Genomic DNA, 16,915 nt, shown 5'->3' with positions numbered 1-16,915 from the left:
CTTTTTATCCACTATTACTTATTTATTTAATAAAAAAATAAGTTAATAGTTTTATTGAGGAAAAATATATAAATAAAAATAAGGAAATCAAAACAAAACTTGCATCGTATGAGCATGCGCCTTTTTTCTCACCGGGTTAGAATCTATTAGAGTGGAATATGAATTAATGCACCTTGCACATCCGGTCGAAAACAACATACGGATCTTTAAAACAATTTTATGATTCTATATAAATTTTTTTTCATTACATTCTTTGAAAAACTATTTAGTTACCACCACCGATTTATTTACCACCACCGACTAGAGCTGCTAAAGTACCTGCACCAATACGTGATTTTGGAGGAGGTTTCTTTTGTGATTTTAGTTTAAGCTTTTTCTGTTTATCGGCTGATTTTTCGCTTAACACCAACACATTTTTGTTTAGATGTTGAACATTCATACATTGATCCCAATCATTTTGATTTGGAGGATTACAGCGATCAAGATTTTTTGATCTTTCAGCTTCGCTCCTTTCTTCTGCAAACCATGAACCAGTTTCAAGAGCAGCACCAAAAACACAAATATATTTGTTTGTTCCATCATAATCTAAGCAAGGCAATTTGCACTTGACAGCTCTATTTTGAACTTCACCATAACAATCATCAGAATAAGCAAATCGAACTTCTTCACTTAAAATCATTTTTGGACACTGGCATTCAGATTCAACCATTATCTAATAAAAACAAACTATTAAAAAATCTAAAATTAAACACCAAATCTAAACACTATGGAAACGATAAAATTCCGAAAAAAAAACAGTGAAATCCAGAATCCAGAAAAACAGTGAAATCCTTTTTTTATTTTGATGAATGACGATTTTTTTTAAATTTTATTTTAAACTTTAATTTTTTTTTTTAATTTTTAATTTAATTTAATTTTAAATTTAAAGGCCACGTAAGGAGCCCTATGCTAAGACTTAGGGTTAACTAACAGATTTGAGAAAATTGCATAGCTCATTGCTTGGGAAGCCGTGCTCTATCTATGAATGAGTCAAGTTCTCTTTAAACGAAAATCAAACTATTAAACTTAAAAAATCATCCCTATCACCTAACTGTTTTAATTTATCTTTTACTAATATTCATGGTCTGCGAAGCAACCTTTCATCAGCTGAATCTTACCTCTCGCAAAATTTACCAGACTTGATTGCTCTTGGTGAGACTAATTTAAACTCTGTTATTCTTTCTTCTGATCTCAATATTGATGGGTACTTTCCTTTGATTCGCAAAGACTCTAATAGTCACATGGTTGGCTTAGGGGTATACATAAGCATCAGGTGGTTCTGACCATGCAATGATTTCTTTAAATCTTTCATCTCGTACTTCATTTTCGGCCTCACCCTTTATCGCACTACTCACTACTAAAGCTGACTGAGACTCTTTTCGTGATTTTCTTCGTGACGGTCCTTGGGCTGATGTCTTTTCCCTCTCAGCTGAAAAATGCGCCTCCAACATAATCTTCTGGATTCAGGCAGGAATGGATGCTTTTATTACTTCTCGTCGGTTCAAACTTTATTCTACTCATGATTTTCACCCTCTTATGCAGCTGCTATATCTAATCGTAATCATTTTTTTAATTTTTTTCAAAAGAACAACTTTCTTGAGAGCAAACAGCTATTTATCATTGCAAGATATCAATGTAAAAAGGTGTTTTCAGATGCTAAGCTCCATTATTCTTATTTCACTAAGTCTAGTATCTTATCTCAGGGCTCCAGAGACTTTTGGAAAATCTTCAATAGCGTTGTTAACAAAGGAAGGTCTTACATTCTATCTCTCATTCATGGGACTGATCTTATTACCTCTCCCAAAGATAAGGCTAAATTATTTGCAAAGAACTTCTCTTCTGATTCGACTCTCAAATATTATTGTCATTTTGTTCATTCCATTCTGTTCATTCCAATTAAACAGGTTAACCCATTGTTAGACAACACTCCAGCTACCGTTGCTAAAGTCATATCTCGACTAAACTTTTTTATGGTTTGTGGTTCAGACAACATTCCTTTCACAGTCTTACAAAATTGTTCTCCAGAACTCTCTTCGATTTTCTCTGAACTATTTAATAAGTGCTTGACTAAGTCTTGTTTTCCTGCCTATTGGAAATTGACATCTGTTGTTCTGATTTTAAAAACCTCTGGTGAACATTTTGACACCTCCAATTATCGTCCAATTAGTTTTCTTTCTGTTATTAGCAAGGTCTTTGAGTCTTTGATAAACAAATTTCTTACATCTCATCTTGAGTCAAATAACTTGCTGTCAGACAATTAATATGGTTTTCGATCTTTTTGCTCTACGGCTGACTTGCAAACTGCTGTGAAAGAAAGATTTTATCATGCATTAGATGGAGGTGGAAAGGCTAGGGCTTTTGCTCTTGACATATCTAAAGCTTTCAACAAAGTTTGGCATGTTGGTCTTCTCCATAAGCTTGTTTCATATGGTGTATTTGGGAAAGTTTTTAAGATAATCAAATTGTTTCTTTTTAACCACTTTATTAAAGTCATCCTCGAAAGTCAACACTCTTCTTTATTTCTAGTAAATTCTCGGGTACCTCAAGGTTCTATCCTTGGTCCTATTTTATTTCTTATCTAAATTAATGATCTTGCAGTGGTTTCAAGACAACCACCTATTGGTGATGGATTGGCCGCCTCAATCTCCGGATCTCAACCCTATCGAAAACCTGTGGGAGATCGTCAACCACATAATTAATCGTGTAGGTGTTTGTAATAAGGATCAACTGTTTGAACAAATCCAAGAGGCCTGGGCAGCGATTCCACAAAGTTTCATTGATCACCTGATTGAATCTATGCCTCGAAGATGCAAGGCTGTGATCGACAACAAAGGATTCGCCACGAAATATTGATAGCGAAATACAGCTTGGTCAACATTTTGTCGAGTTGCACTTGTTTTGCCCAATGCTCTATTTGCTGATGACTCAACTTTATACTCCTGTCTTGACAAAAAGTCTTCTCTTTTCGATCGCTTAGATCAGGCAGTCGATCTTGAACCTGATCTCACTTCTGTAACTGATTGTGGCTCACAGTGGCTTGTAAATTTTAACTCCAATAAAACAGTTATTTACTGTTAACAGTTATTAACAACTATCGTAGTACTGTCAACTTTCCTATATTGATGAATGCAACCCACTCACTGAGCCCACTTCTTTACACCTTCTTGGGTTTTCATTTACTACTCACCTTTCATGGAAATCATATATACAATCGATTGCTAAATTAGCATCTGCTAAGGTTGCTTCTCTTTATCGTGCTTGCCATTTTCTCTCTCTTGATTCCATTATCTATCTCTACAAATCTCTTATTCGTCTCTGTATGGAATACTGTCGTCATATTTAGGCTGCTTCTTCTAATGATGCTCTTTCTCTTCAAGACAAGGTCCCAAAACGCATTGTAAACGTAGTTGGACGCAGTCTATCTGTTAAGCTTGAGCCTCTTTCCCATCGTCATAAAGTTGCATCTCTTTCTCTTTTCTACAAATACTAATCATGGCCGCTGCTCAAAGGAGCTTTTATCTCTAGTTCCAGCAACCAAAACTCATTCTTTTACTGTATCTGCCCCTGCATGCTCCAAAAACTTTTATTCGTCTAGCTTTTTTCCCGTCTTCATGTTTTCCTGACTCTTACAACCTTCAATTTTTTAAGTCAACTGTTTCCTTCTTCTATGCTTCTTTGTTTTCTAGTAACTCCCAACTTAATACTGGTTGTTTTGCAGCCTTGCGGGAGTGAAGAAAGAAAAATAAAGCACTAATAAATAAAGATAATATTAATAATTGCAATAATAATATAATAAAAATAATAATATGAATAATAATGTGAATAAAAAAAAACACAACAAATAGTAACTATAACATGATAACTTTACTAAAAACTATAACTAATGATAAAAACTATAGTAAAAATAATTATAGTAAAGTTTGTGACTATGACAGAAATTATTAAAATAAACATAACATTAGCAAAAATTAGAACAATAACCATAAAGCTATTACTACAATTGAATCACTATCACTATCATTGTAAATAATATTATTAAAATTTATAAAAGAAAGGTAAATTAATGATAATAATAGTATTAGTAGTAAAGTTAAAAAAGACAGTATAAAATAAATGTAATAATAGCTTTATAAATACAGTAATATAAAAAAGACAATAATAAAAGATAAAATTAATATTCATTTTATATATGCTCAAATAAAAATTTCTTAATTTGGTTTTGATTGAGAAGAAGAATGTTGGTAATAAAAAGGTATTTAGTTTAAATCTTTTTTTTTTATAAATGGTATTATTTGGTTCCAGTGAGAAATACATTGATGTTTTATAGAGAGCTTGCCATATTTGATAGTGTTAAAAAAGGAAGTGTGCAAGTTAAAATTTTCAGTACTTTGAGTGTATGTCACTTGTATTTGTATGTCACTTGTTTTGATAAAAAAATTATTGAACGAATTTGGTAGTTTATTTTGAAGAAAATCAAACACAAAGAGACAATTATAAAGATCTTTACAGGATCTTGAAATTTTAGAACTTTTAATTTAATAAGGAAAAAATGTCATAATTCTTATGGAAGTGTGTTGTAAACTGTTTATATGCTGTAATAGAAAACCTCCTTTTTGACCCAAAACAGTGCAACAATAACTTAGATGTGAGGAGAACAAGGAGTAGTAAATTGATTTTAGAATATATTGGGGAACATAGTGTCGTATTAATGACAACATTCGGGTGTGTCGATTTTTTTTTCCTTTTTTAATTTCAAAAATGGCAAGGTTACTTTTGGTGAAGAATTTTATGGAGATTCCGAATCTGCAAAAATTAATTAAAAAAAAATAATGTCTTGCAGGGTGGGTCAGCGTTGTTTTGAATGGAAAATGACTAAAATGACCAATCTAATTGAGTGGAAAGATTCAATATACGAACCACTACTTACCACAAGCCTCACAACCCATGAAGTCAGAAAATATTTTCAAAAGCCTATGGTTGTTACAGATTGGATTAAGCAGGTTTCTTTTTTATACAACAACAAAAATATAATAACTTATTTAAAATTTGTTAATGATTAAATTGTTTTTAATGTTTAATATACAGTATTGGACAAAACATTTGCAACCAACATTGAACAATGCTAAAAAGTGTTCCTAATTTTACATGTCTTAAAAACGAAACGAACTATACTACCACAGAAAACAGTTCAGGAGTCTGGAGTCATAACATGCCATGACATGAGCAATCAGTTGACAGGTGACAGCACACAGGCAGAATTTCGTTGACAAGTGCCATTTTGCAGCGGACAAAACAAGTGCAACTTTTTTGGTTTGTTTGATTTTCTTAAGTCTGGTCCGTGTCAACGTCACGGAAGTTTTTTAATAATGAAAGGAAGTGTAGGTGTTTGTAATAAGGATCAACTGTTTGAACAAATCCAAGAGGCCTGGGCAGCGATTCCACAAAGTTTCATTGATCACCTGATTGAATCTATGCCTCGAAGATGCAAGGCTGTGATCGACAACAAAGGATTCGCCACGAAATATTGATAGCGAAATACAGCTTGGTCAACATTTTGTCGAGTTGCACTTGTTTTGCCCAGAAGGAAATCAACTTTTTTAATACTTTTGATTAATTTATTAATTTTCATGTACAAATAATGAACTTTGTGATGAATAAAACTTGAAGAACTTTGTCTCTAAACAGTTACATAGTTATTTCTCTAAATTGAAAAAATGCAGCACTTTTATATAAAGAAACTAAATTAGCATTATTTGGTTGCACTCGTTTTGTCCGATACTGTAGGTCATTGAGGCTAGGACAAAAACATATTTCCATGACAAGCGAGTAGGATATATAAGAGTACAAGAAATCAGTAAGGGTTTTATGAGCACTAACAATACGAAATATAAATTAGTTGAACTCACAAATTTTAAATAAAATTTATTAACTATTAATTGTTAATTATATGTAAATTTAATAAAGATACCAGTATTATATTATATATTTTTTTTTTTTTTTTGTTATTCACCTCCTTAAGGCCGAAAAGGCCACTACAGATGAGGAGGCTACTTAATAGTGGTTATAACCCTCTCTCAACTCTATAACTCCGAAACACGAACCTTGAGGAACAAGGCCGCTGCACGGAGAAACAAGTTGAGTGCGGTTTTACCAGGGACGTGGTGGGGATCGAACTCGAAACCATATATATTTCAAATGTATTAGTATATAAAATACAGTTTGTTATAACAAAAGTGTTTGACTTATTATTATTTTTAGAAGAAACCGCACCCTACGATAACATTCACTGTCTAAATTATGAAACAATCGACTAAGTTTTCTAAAAGCAACCTTCACAAAAGCTCCCATTATGTGTTTATTTTTTTGACTTTTTAACAAAACATGATATTTTCATGACGTTCAACACAGTTTATGAGTTTATCAAATAATTGAATTTTTTTTTTAAGTTTATAATTTTTTCTCTTTAATTATTAACATTTTAGTCATTTTTTCGTTGAAAACTAAGTGTTCCCACCAACAAGACATATTTTATTTTTATTTATTTTTTGAGATTCAGATTCCCTATAAAATTTCCCACTAAAGTGAACTCTCCTTACTTTTAAAGTTTGATAAAAACAAGAAAAAAAAGTCATAAAAATAAATACTTTTCTGTATTTATTTTTATGACTTTTTGAACCAAATAATCAATTTTCTTAAAACTCAACATAATAATTATTGAGTTAATCCAAAATTTTAGAAATTTTTTTTTCAATTATAGTTTTGCCCTGTTAATTAGTCACATTTTAGTCATTTTTCTATTTAAAACAATGCTGACCCACCCAGCAAGACATTTTTTTTAATAAGTATATATTTTTTTGCAGATTCGGAATCTCCATAAAATTCTTCACCAAAAGTAACCTTGCCGTTTTTGAAATTGAAAAAAAATAAAAAAATCTGCACACCCCATGACAACATACTAATGGCACGTGAGAGTTTTTTATTTAATTGAATTAATTGGTAGTACCATGATAGGTTTTTGTCAAGAAATAGCCCTAGGTATTTTATATATTTAGATGGGGAAGGTCTTTTACTGTTAATTCTAATTTTCACATTATCACTATCAATCCTATTTTTTGGAGGGTGAAAAAAAAAAATTCAGTTCTATTAATAGTTAGAGAAAGACGGTTACTATTTAACCAATTACACAAATGATGGAGATCTGAATTAACTTTTTTACAAAGCTGCGATTTATTTATGCATAGAAGATTAGTGTCATCAGCAAAATGATGAACAATCGAATTATTTATAAAGTGAGGCTGATCATTAATATATAATAAAAACAGTATAGGCCCTAGAACAGAACCCTGTGGGACACCAAACTTAATAACTTTACTTGTGGATTGAAACCAATTAATCGAGACAAACTGAGTACGATTTTTATTATAGGATGAAAACCAATCATTAGTCATACCCCGTATACCATAGTGATAAAATTTTTCAATTGAAACCTTATGGTCAACTGTATCAAATGCTTTTTGGAGATCAATAAAGAACCACGATCATTTGCACCACAAATCATTTCAGTAATGCTAATAAGTGCATGGCAAGTAGAGTGTTTTAAATGAAATCCAAACTGGTGGCCGTAGAGACACTTAGAATTATCAAGAAAGTGGTAAATACAAGAATACATTAATTTTTCAAGAATTTTGGTGGTATTTGAAAGTAGTGATATTGGTCTATAGTTATTGCAGTCAAGTTTTGAGTCTTTTTTATGGATTGGTTTAACAGATACAGTTTTTTAAATATTAGGGAATATACCAGTAGCGAATGAGAGATTAAATAGTTTAGAAAGTACTGAAGAAATATCATTAGCAAAAAGTATTAAAATAAAGGTTGGAACACTGTTAAGACCAGAAGCCTTTCCATCATTTAGAGAAAGAATAATTTCATTTTTTTCAGTAGGTTTAATGAAAAGAGAGTTAGGGCTTGATGTTTTTAAATACTTATGGAAGTCAGTATGGGATGAATGAATATTTTTTTGCAGTTCTTCAGGGATTGAAATAAAAAAAAGTGTTGAAAAACTCAGATATTTTAACTGGATCATTTATAATGGTGTTGTTTGAAGATATACAAGATGGATATAAGATATCATTCGAACGTATATTCAAAAGAGTTCAAATACCTTTCCACGTAGCTCTCAAACTATTGCTATTGGTAGTAAAGTAGTTAGAAAGTGGGGTTTTTTTGCTTCTTTGAATAAGTGTTACAAGTAAATTTCTATAGGTTTTGTAAGTTTTTTCAAGAATTAGTTTGTCATGAAGATTTTTTAGTTTTAAGGAAATTCTTAAATATATTGTTTCATTTTTTTATTGAGATTAAAAGTGCTGAAGTAATCCATGGTTTAAGGCTCCATGGTTTACTATCTTATTTGTTAACTGATAAAATATGTAAGGTCATTAAAAATTACAACAAAAAATATAAAATATATAAGATAATTTTTTTTTTATAGATCATGTGTAATAAATATATAAAAGGTTACGCTTTATAATATATAAAATATTTAAAATAAATATATAAAAGATAACGCTAAGGTACTTTGACATATGGGTAACATTGACATGTGTTTGATTAAATGTTTTTACCTGTTGCCCATTAACTATTGTTTAAATTATTTTAACAGATGCTGAAGCCAGATACTGAATGAACAAATATAACTATTTTAATCCTCATAATAATAAGTATAAATAATAACATAATATAATGAGCATAAATTAAACTAATTTCTAATTTTTTTGTTGCAAAAAAACTTTAGTTAAAAAATAAATAAAAACATACTATAATACTATTTTACATGTGTTTTTATGATGTTGTTTTTAAATACTAAGCATGTAAGATTTTTTTGTAGCATATTTTCTTTAAAACACATATTTTAGTTTTGGGGTAACATTGACAAGAATGCTTAAGTCACCCCATAGGCTAAGAATCAAGCAAAAGTTGGTGGAATGCTTACATATGATGAATCTTTCACGATTACATGAAAAGGAATCAAACAAAGCAATTCCTAAATGAAAAGAGTTAATCTTAAGATAAAATTTACCAAGATTTTAAATATCAACAGATCTAAAATCCAACATTCTCAAAAAGTTAAAATCCACACCTAACCATGTTGCATAATACTGGTTAAAACAAAACATCAGAAACTGAAGACGTAAAAAATTATCTCGTTGTTTCAGAAATTAAAACAAACACATTTACAGAATAAACATATCACTGTCAAAGTTACCCCATATAGTGGTAACATTGGCAGTTGAAGCCCATCAACAAAATTAATTATCTAACAATAATATTAGATAACTAATTAAATTCTTCATCAGTTTATGGCAGCAATATCATTGATAAACATGTAGAAATATTGATATACCCCACTTTACCTTACCAAAAATTTAATCTGATTTTAAAAACATCAAGAACCTCTGTTGGAAAATTTTATATTCATGCATCATTACTAATTCAACTGACATCTAAAAGATTTTATGACAATATTAGGCTCTGGAGAGACAGTTACAGTTCAAAGACACTAGTATCATTAAATCCTTTAAAAGTCAGATTGCTAAATGCATAAAATTGCATTAACAAACCAATTAATTCTTTAGTTTGGATTTACATTTTATCAGATAAAAGTTGTTAACATTTAGATAACTATAAACGCTGTGAAGTAAAAAGTTTTCACAATTTTGGACAGCCCTAGTCGAAACATACTCTATGTTAATACTACATACTGGATTGGATTTCACAACAAGTTTAAATCATTGTTTTATTTTACAAAAAAATAAAATAAAACAATGAGTCCTGATTTAATTCATGATTTTTTATAGAATAATGGGAATCTAAACCAGCCCTAGATGTGGGCCCTTGTTGCAGGAGCAAACTATTTGCAAAGACAACAGAAAACGTTAAATTTAACTAAATTTAACATGTTACTATTTACTTTTTTCCCTTTAAACTTTTGTGCAGTATCTTGTGCAAGTTGACAAGATCAAATGATTCATTCAAACTTTGGCAAGCAGAAAAACCTTTATTATTCCAGTAAAAAAAGTCTTTACTACTTAAGTTAGGCCAGTCTGTGGGATTGTTTTGAATTTTTAGGAGGGCTTGAAACTGTAAAATCATTCAAATCATACAGCTACTATACGGGTATACAGTTTGGAAGTTTGTGATTTACTGGGTTTAACAACCAAAAATTGACCTTCTTGAGCACCAACTTTAGGGGTAGAATTAGTATGGTCACATGGTTCCGACTGAGCATCATTAGCTTCTTTTTATTTCTTGAAAACCATCACTTTTTTGGAAACTTGATATTTTAAAAGTATGTTACTACGACAAAAAATGTGAGCTCTCATTTTGGAAACCCATGTTCAAATTCTTACATCACAAAAAACTCTCTTAAAAACTCTCAAAAAGAAGCTCTTACAAAGAACATTGTTTCGTAAATTTAGACAGTTTTGTATAATATTATTTTTTATAACGGTTTTTAATATACTTAATAACGAGATTATCAATATTCTTTCGAAATGTCGTAAAAATAAATATATATTTTTAACAAATAGAAATTATTCCATAAAAGAAGTTTGTAAATATTTATATATATATATATATATATATATATATATATATATATATATATATATATATATATATATATATATATATATATATATATACATATACATATACATATATATATATATATATATATATATATATATATCAACATTAACAAAATGTATATAAAAAATTACAAACCTCATCACAGTTGCTCCCAATTAAGCTATTGTAAAACATAGTCATTTGTTCAATCATCGGGCTAATGCTTTCTCTCACAATGAGATCAAAGTAAAAGTGTTTAATATGAGGTAAAGAAACCGAAACGCTATCATTTAAAAAGGTATCACTGAAGCTAAATAGATAAATAAATGTATAAATTTTCAAAAAATAAACACACATTATGCAGCCATGTATACATACATACATATAAACAAACATACATACATCCATACATCCATACACATATACACACATACATACATACATACATACATACATACATACATACATACATACATACATACATACATACATACATACATACATACATACATACATACATACATACAGCATTGCATGGTTTTAACCAAATGGCTAAAACCATGTAACCAATTAAAAAAATGTTGGTTTAAACCAAATTAATGTTTTTTTTTAAAAGATTTAAACTTACAACAGGAAGCTAAAAGAGGCTTATGTTCACAAATAAAACTCATCTTCAATATAGATGATTTTTTTTGAATCCATGAGTTTTGTTTTTGTTTTTTCATAGAATAGAGTCCTCAGTATTATTATAGAACAGAGCAGTAATAAATTAGTAATAACACTTATTTATCTTTTTTTTCTACAGGCTTCTAAAGGTAACTCACCATCAACATCACAACAACAAATGAAAAGGTTTCAGCCCAATTCAACATCAGCTGATAAGTTTTTCATACAAACAAGCCTCAAAAGAGAAAGATTTATTTGATCTGCAACTTGGTAGATTTATATACAGTACAAACTCTAGCTTCAGAACAGTTGAACACAAAGAATTTAAAAAATTTATCAATATGCTTCATCCAGGATACACTCTACCTAATAGAACTCAAACTGGAGGAGAAATATTAGATAGGGTTTACACAGAAGAAATTGAAAAATGTAATGTATTGAATGAGAAAATTGTAGCCATGTCTTTAGATGGCTGGATTAATGTACATAATGAACCAATAGTTTTTATCTCTGTAATTACAGATAAAATTAACATTTTAGTAGAAACAATCAACACTTCTGGTCATTCACATACTGGTGAATATCTTACACAATTAGCAAGAGAAGCAATAGATTCTGTAAGACGTAAATTTGGATGCACAGTAAAAAGCTTTGTGACTGACAATGCAGCTAATATGAAATCAATGAGACAAGAACTGTCATCTGAAAAAGATATTATCATAACTTATGGGTGTGCTGCTGGTGTGATATTTTGGATCTAATCTTTCTGAAAATGAAAATGAAGCTGCCATGAATTTCGCAGATAAAGAGTTCAAGAATTTGTTACCAATAATATTTAAATTAAAAGCCAAATCTGCTCCATTCGATAAAAGCTATTTGTATAATGAATCTGTTTTAAAAAATGTATCACCAATAGAATGGTGGAAATCTCTAAAAATTGTGGATTATAACATAGTGGATATTGAAGGTTTATTAACTGCACCAGCTTCTAGTGCTGGTCAATCAAAAGAATTTTTTCAAATTTTGGTCTTGTTCATTCTAAGTTAAGAAACCAATTGGGGGTAGAAAATGCAGCAAAGCTTGTATTTATATATAGAACATTAAATAATGATGTATTGAATAATTTTGATGAAATATAACAGTAATATTGTTAAAGAATATAGTTTACTCGAATAAAATGTGTTATGCTTTTTTTTAATTTAAAAGGATAAGTAAATACAGCATTTTTTAATAAAAACCTAATTTAAACCAAAAAAACCATGGTTTTTTTGGTTTTTTTAAAAAAACCTATGGTTTTTAGTTTTTTTTTCAAAAATACGGTTTTTTTGCAACCCTGCATACATACTTGCATACACACACATACATACATACATACATACATACATACATACATACATACATACATACATACATACATACATACATACATACATACATACATAAATACATAAATACATAAATACATGTATAAATACATACATACATACATAAAGATTTTTTTGTAATAGTTAAGTGTTGTTTTTTAGAATCATTTTCTTTGAAGCTCAAAAGAAACTTTGCAAAGTTGTGAGTACAAATTGTGAATAACATTTTCTTGCTTTTTCTTGGTTCATGTTGCTCTAACCATGAGATTGGGATAATGATTAGAGTTCTGTGCATTCTCATCATACAAACAATTTTCAATTTTGTTTAATTCTGTTTAATTCAGTTTTTTAAAGCCAGTGACATGTAGATTGTGTGGAAGAGCAATTCCATCATTATCAGAAGTGCTGCAATTAAGGTTTAAAAGGAATGTGACTGAATAATGGGAACCATTTCAGAACGTAAGTACCACCTTTCAGCGTTTTTAGACCACTCTGATAAATTGCAGAACAGATAAAAACTGAGATCTTGCCATAGAGCACCAACTGCTGACTCACAAGTTGTCTGCCAGCCATTGTACATCAGAAACACAAAATTGATGAAACTTATCTGCTTTAGCTGTTGCACAGCAATAGTAATTATTCATGCTGGCAAAAAAAAAATTTATCTAATAAGGGAAACAAAAATAAAACAATCTGCTTTCTGAATCAAGGTACATCAAGCTTAACTCTTTGAGTCATAATATTCTTGTTGGTGCTCAACAAAAAAATTTAGCAGCGTTTTTTTTTACTCTGCACTTTTTTCCATATAGTAATCTGAGAAACACCTCGTAAACTATAAGAAAACGTTCATTGGTCAAATGGACAAATCTTTTCACGAGTGTCCAATTGCTTCTGGAATCTGCATTGAAATTTAAAAAATGCAAATTTCCTAATAATTGTTATCACTATCTAATTATTTACATTATACTACTAATTACTAAGTTAAAAAAACACAAAATACAAAGAAACACCTACAGTGCAATGAAATACGCAGAGTACAATAGAATACGTACAATACGATATGTACAATACAAAACAATACAAACACCATCAGGTAACTTACCTACAAAATAACATGAAACACTTATTTGGCATTTTTCTTAGAGGTTTCCAGCATGATTATATTAGTTGAAAAATATTGTTGTTGGGTCAGATCATTATATTTCAACCAATTTCAAGAAAACTTTGTGGGGTACCATCTCTGATTTTCCTGATTTTTACATATCATTATCTAAATGATGTAAATAGGTTAAATGTGCAATTTCAGAGTTCCAAGTGCAACGGTTTAGAAATTATAGCCTTACAAACACTCTCAGGTAGCCCCCCTCGGTTCCTCGAATGGTAAAAATAGACAACTTTAAGGCCTTATAACTTTTTTCTAACTTTCAGCAAGTGGCTCATTTTTTCTAGAACTATTTTCTAGATATTTCTGTCTTAAAATTTGTGATTTTCATTAGCTTGTATCATGTTAGAAAAAAACTACAGCCTCCTAAACTTTGGAAAAATTCTGAAAAATGTTAAATAAAGGCAAAATGAAGTTAACCGTAGTATTTTTCTATTCATCAACAAGTCCTTACATGTTAGTTTTCTAATTAGCTACAATGGTCTACAACAAATTGGCAAAATATAAGCAGCTTGTTACATTTTAGAAATCAGTTTATCTAAAAATATATAGTCCACTTTACTAAAAAGTCCCATTTTCAGCCATTTGGGGATGGCTCGTAAATTTTTCTAACACTTTGTATTGATCTGATATTAACAGCAAATAAGGCCATTAGATCTAACTATATAAAAATGTAAACATCACAAACTTGTCATGTTCACAACAAAAATGGCAGCATTTTTTATTAACCCTATTTTTCAATTATCAGGGCTGAATAGTGTTATTGATACCAGTGCCCCTCCAACCTGCTTTCTGGCCCATGTGAGGGATGTAGCCTATCATAAGTCATTTCTTAAAAAAAAAGAGATATGGTTGGTTACTTTCTCCCTGATCTGGACTTTATACCGGATAGGAGCACAACTAAAGGGGTAATAACTATATAGAGCCTGCATTATTTTTAAAAGGTGACACTCAAAAAAAAATTTAGTTAATCATAAAATTGCGATTTAATCTTTATTATGATGATTTTTTTATAGTTGATTGAATTGCTAATAATTCAAGGCAATAGTAGGACAGTGGGTTCATACATTACTGGCAATATGAAGTATAACAAGACTAATCAAGCCATTACAATATTGATTTAATGTTTTGTTTAAATAAGTTTTTAACAAAGTATGAGTTTCAATTTTATTAGTTAATTTTAACTATTTATCTAAAAATGCAATGATTCTATATAATATACCCTTTTGCAAATGTAAATATATAAGCATTTATAACTCAAAATAACTTACCTTGATATTTTTCTGTTCAATAAACTTTGCTATTGCAGTTTGTTTCCATTTTTTTCATTACATTATTTGTATGTGTTTTTAATTGTTGGATCTTATGTATGTATGTATGTATGTTTGTATGTATGTATGTATGTATGTATGTATGTATGTATGTATGTATGTATGTATGTATGTATGTATGTATGTATGTATGTATGTATGTATGTATGTATGTATACATATATACATTTATACATACATACATACATACATACATACATACATACATACATACATACATACATACATACATACATACATACATACATACATACGTAGATATATATATATATGTGTATATATATATATATATATATATATATATATATATATATATATATATATATATATATATATATATATATATATATATATATATATATATATATATATATATATATATATATATATATATATATATATATATATATATATGTAATCAAATCATTATTGAACTTACTTCTCCTATATAACTTCATAGAAAATTATACATAAGAAGGTTCAATAATATTTCATCTTAATTAAATTTATTAGATAAACATGAATACTTGTTCTATTGGTATTGAACTAAAGTTAGATTGTCATAAAAATACATACTGCAGTCAGTCTGAAATTTCAGAAATAGTAAATGAAGATAAATACCTGCTGACCTTAAGAACTGGAATAAGAAATATTCATTTGCATACAATTTGCACTCACCATAGGTTACAATTTATTAATTACTATTCAACATACCATAAATCATGTTGTGACCCGTTCTCAATTCATTCAAAGATTGTTAAAGGAAACCTGACAACTGTCACTCTGGAGCATAATCAACTGGACTCTAATTTAATTCCTGGGAAAAAAATATGTTTTGGTTGTGTAAGAAAAATCAAGAATGTTGAAGAAGTTGACAAGAGACATGATCCAGATTACATATCACCTGATAACTCTGTCACACAAATTGATACTATAAATCCTTGTCTTGTTAAATTTGGTGTGTCTCCTATTAAAAGATCATCCAGCATGAGTATGCTACAAATAGACAATAAAATAAAAAAGAAAGTTAAGTTGCTAAATGAATCATTGAATGCATCTGAACGAGATGAGCTTCAAATTAGTATGCTCAAAAGTTCCTCTTTAGATTTTATTGTAGAACAGCTTAAACAAAAGTTTCGTAATGAGATCAATATTTCACAAAAAATAAAATTGCTTACTTTACCTCCAGTCCATTGGACTATTCAGGAAACAATAAATGAAACAATAAATTTAAAACAACACAATATATGGTGAAGCAAGCTAGAGCTTTGCGGGATGTTAAAGGAATCCTTGGTGAGAGATCAACAGACATAAGAAATCCTAAAAAATTGACTACTGAAGTTGTAAATCAAATTGTCAACTTTTATGAGGATGATAGTAACAGCAGGTTATTGCCACGAGCAAAGGATTACATTAGCATAAAGACAGTTGATGGTAGACAGCACATTCAGAAACGACTCATACTATGCAATCTTTCAGAACTTTACCAGAAATGATTAGAAGAATCAAAATCTAATGGTGTAGTAAAGGTGGGACTGACATCATTTGCTCTTTTAAGGCCACAGCATTGTATTGTTGCAGGAAAATCTGGCACGCACACAGTCTGTGTTTGTATTGACCATCAAAATCCAAATCTTATGGTTAAATCATTAAAAAATGAAATAAAGTCAAAAGATCTGATGGCCTTAGCTGTATGTTCAATAGAAAATAAACCATATATGTTTCAT

General features: G+C 29.6%; 1 protein-coding gene across 1 annotated transcript in view; it reads right to left on the bottom strand.

Moving 5' to 3' along the window:
* Nucleotides 1-205: 205 nt before the first annotated feature.
* Nucleotides 206-16,915, bottom strand: part of LOC100198208 (uncharacterized) — a 34,467-nt gene continuing 17,757 nt past the window's right edge. Inside the window, exons 6-7 of the mRNA XM_065791402.1 lie at nucleotides 10,822-10,975; nucleotides 206-712 (exon numbers count right to left, since the gene is read on the bottom strand). Of these exons, the coding sequence (XP_065647474.1) occupies nucleotides 284-712; nucleotides 10,822-10,975 (583 nt within the window). The 3' untranslated portion in view covers nucleotides 206-283. The remainder of the gene's footprint in view (nucleotides 713-10,821; nucleotides 10,976-16,915) is intronic.

This window comes from Hydra vulgaris, chromosome 02, assembly GCF_038396675.1.
Source record: "Hydra vulgaris chromosome 02, alternate assembly HydraT2T_AEP".
Lineage (NCBI taxonomy): Eukaryota > Metazoa > Cnidaria > Hydrozoa > Anthoathecata > Hydridae > Hydra > Hydra vulgaris.
Note: the sequence above shows the minus strand (reverse complement) of the source record. Positions and strands in the feature narration are given on the sequence as shown.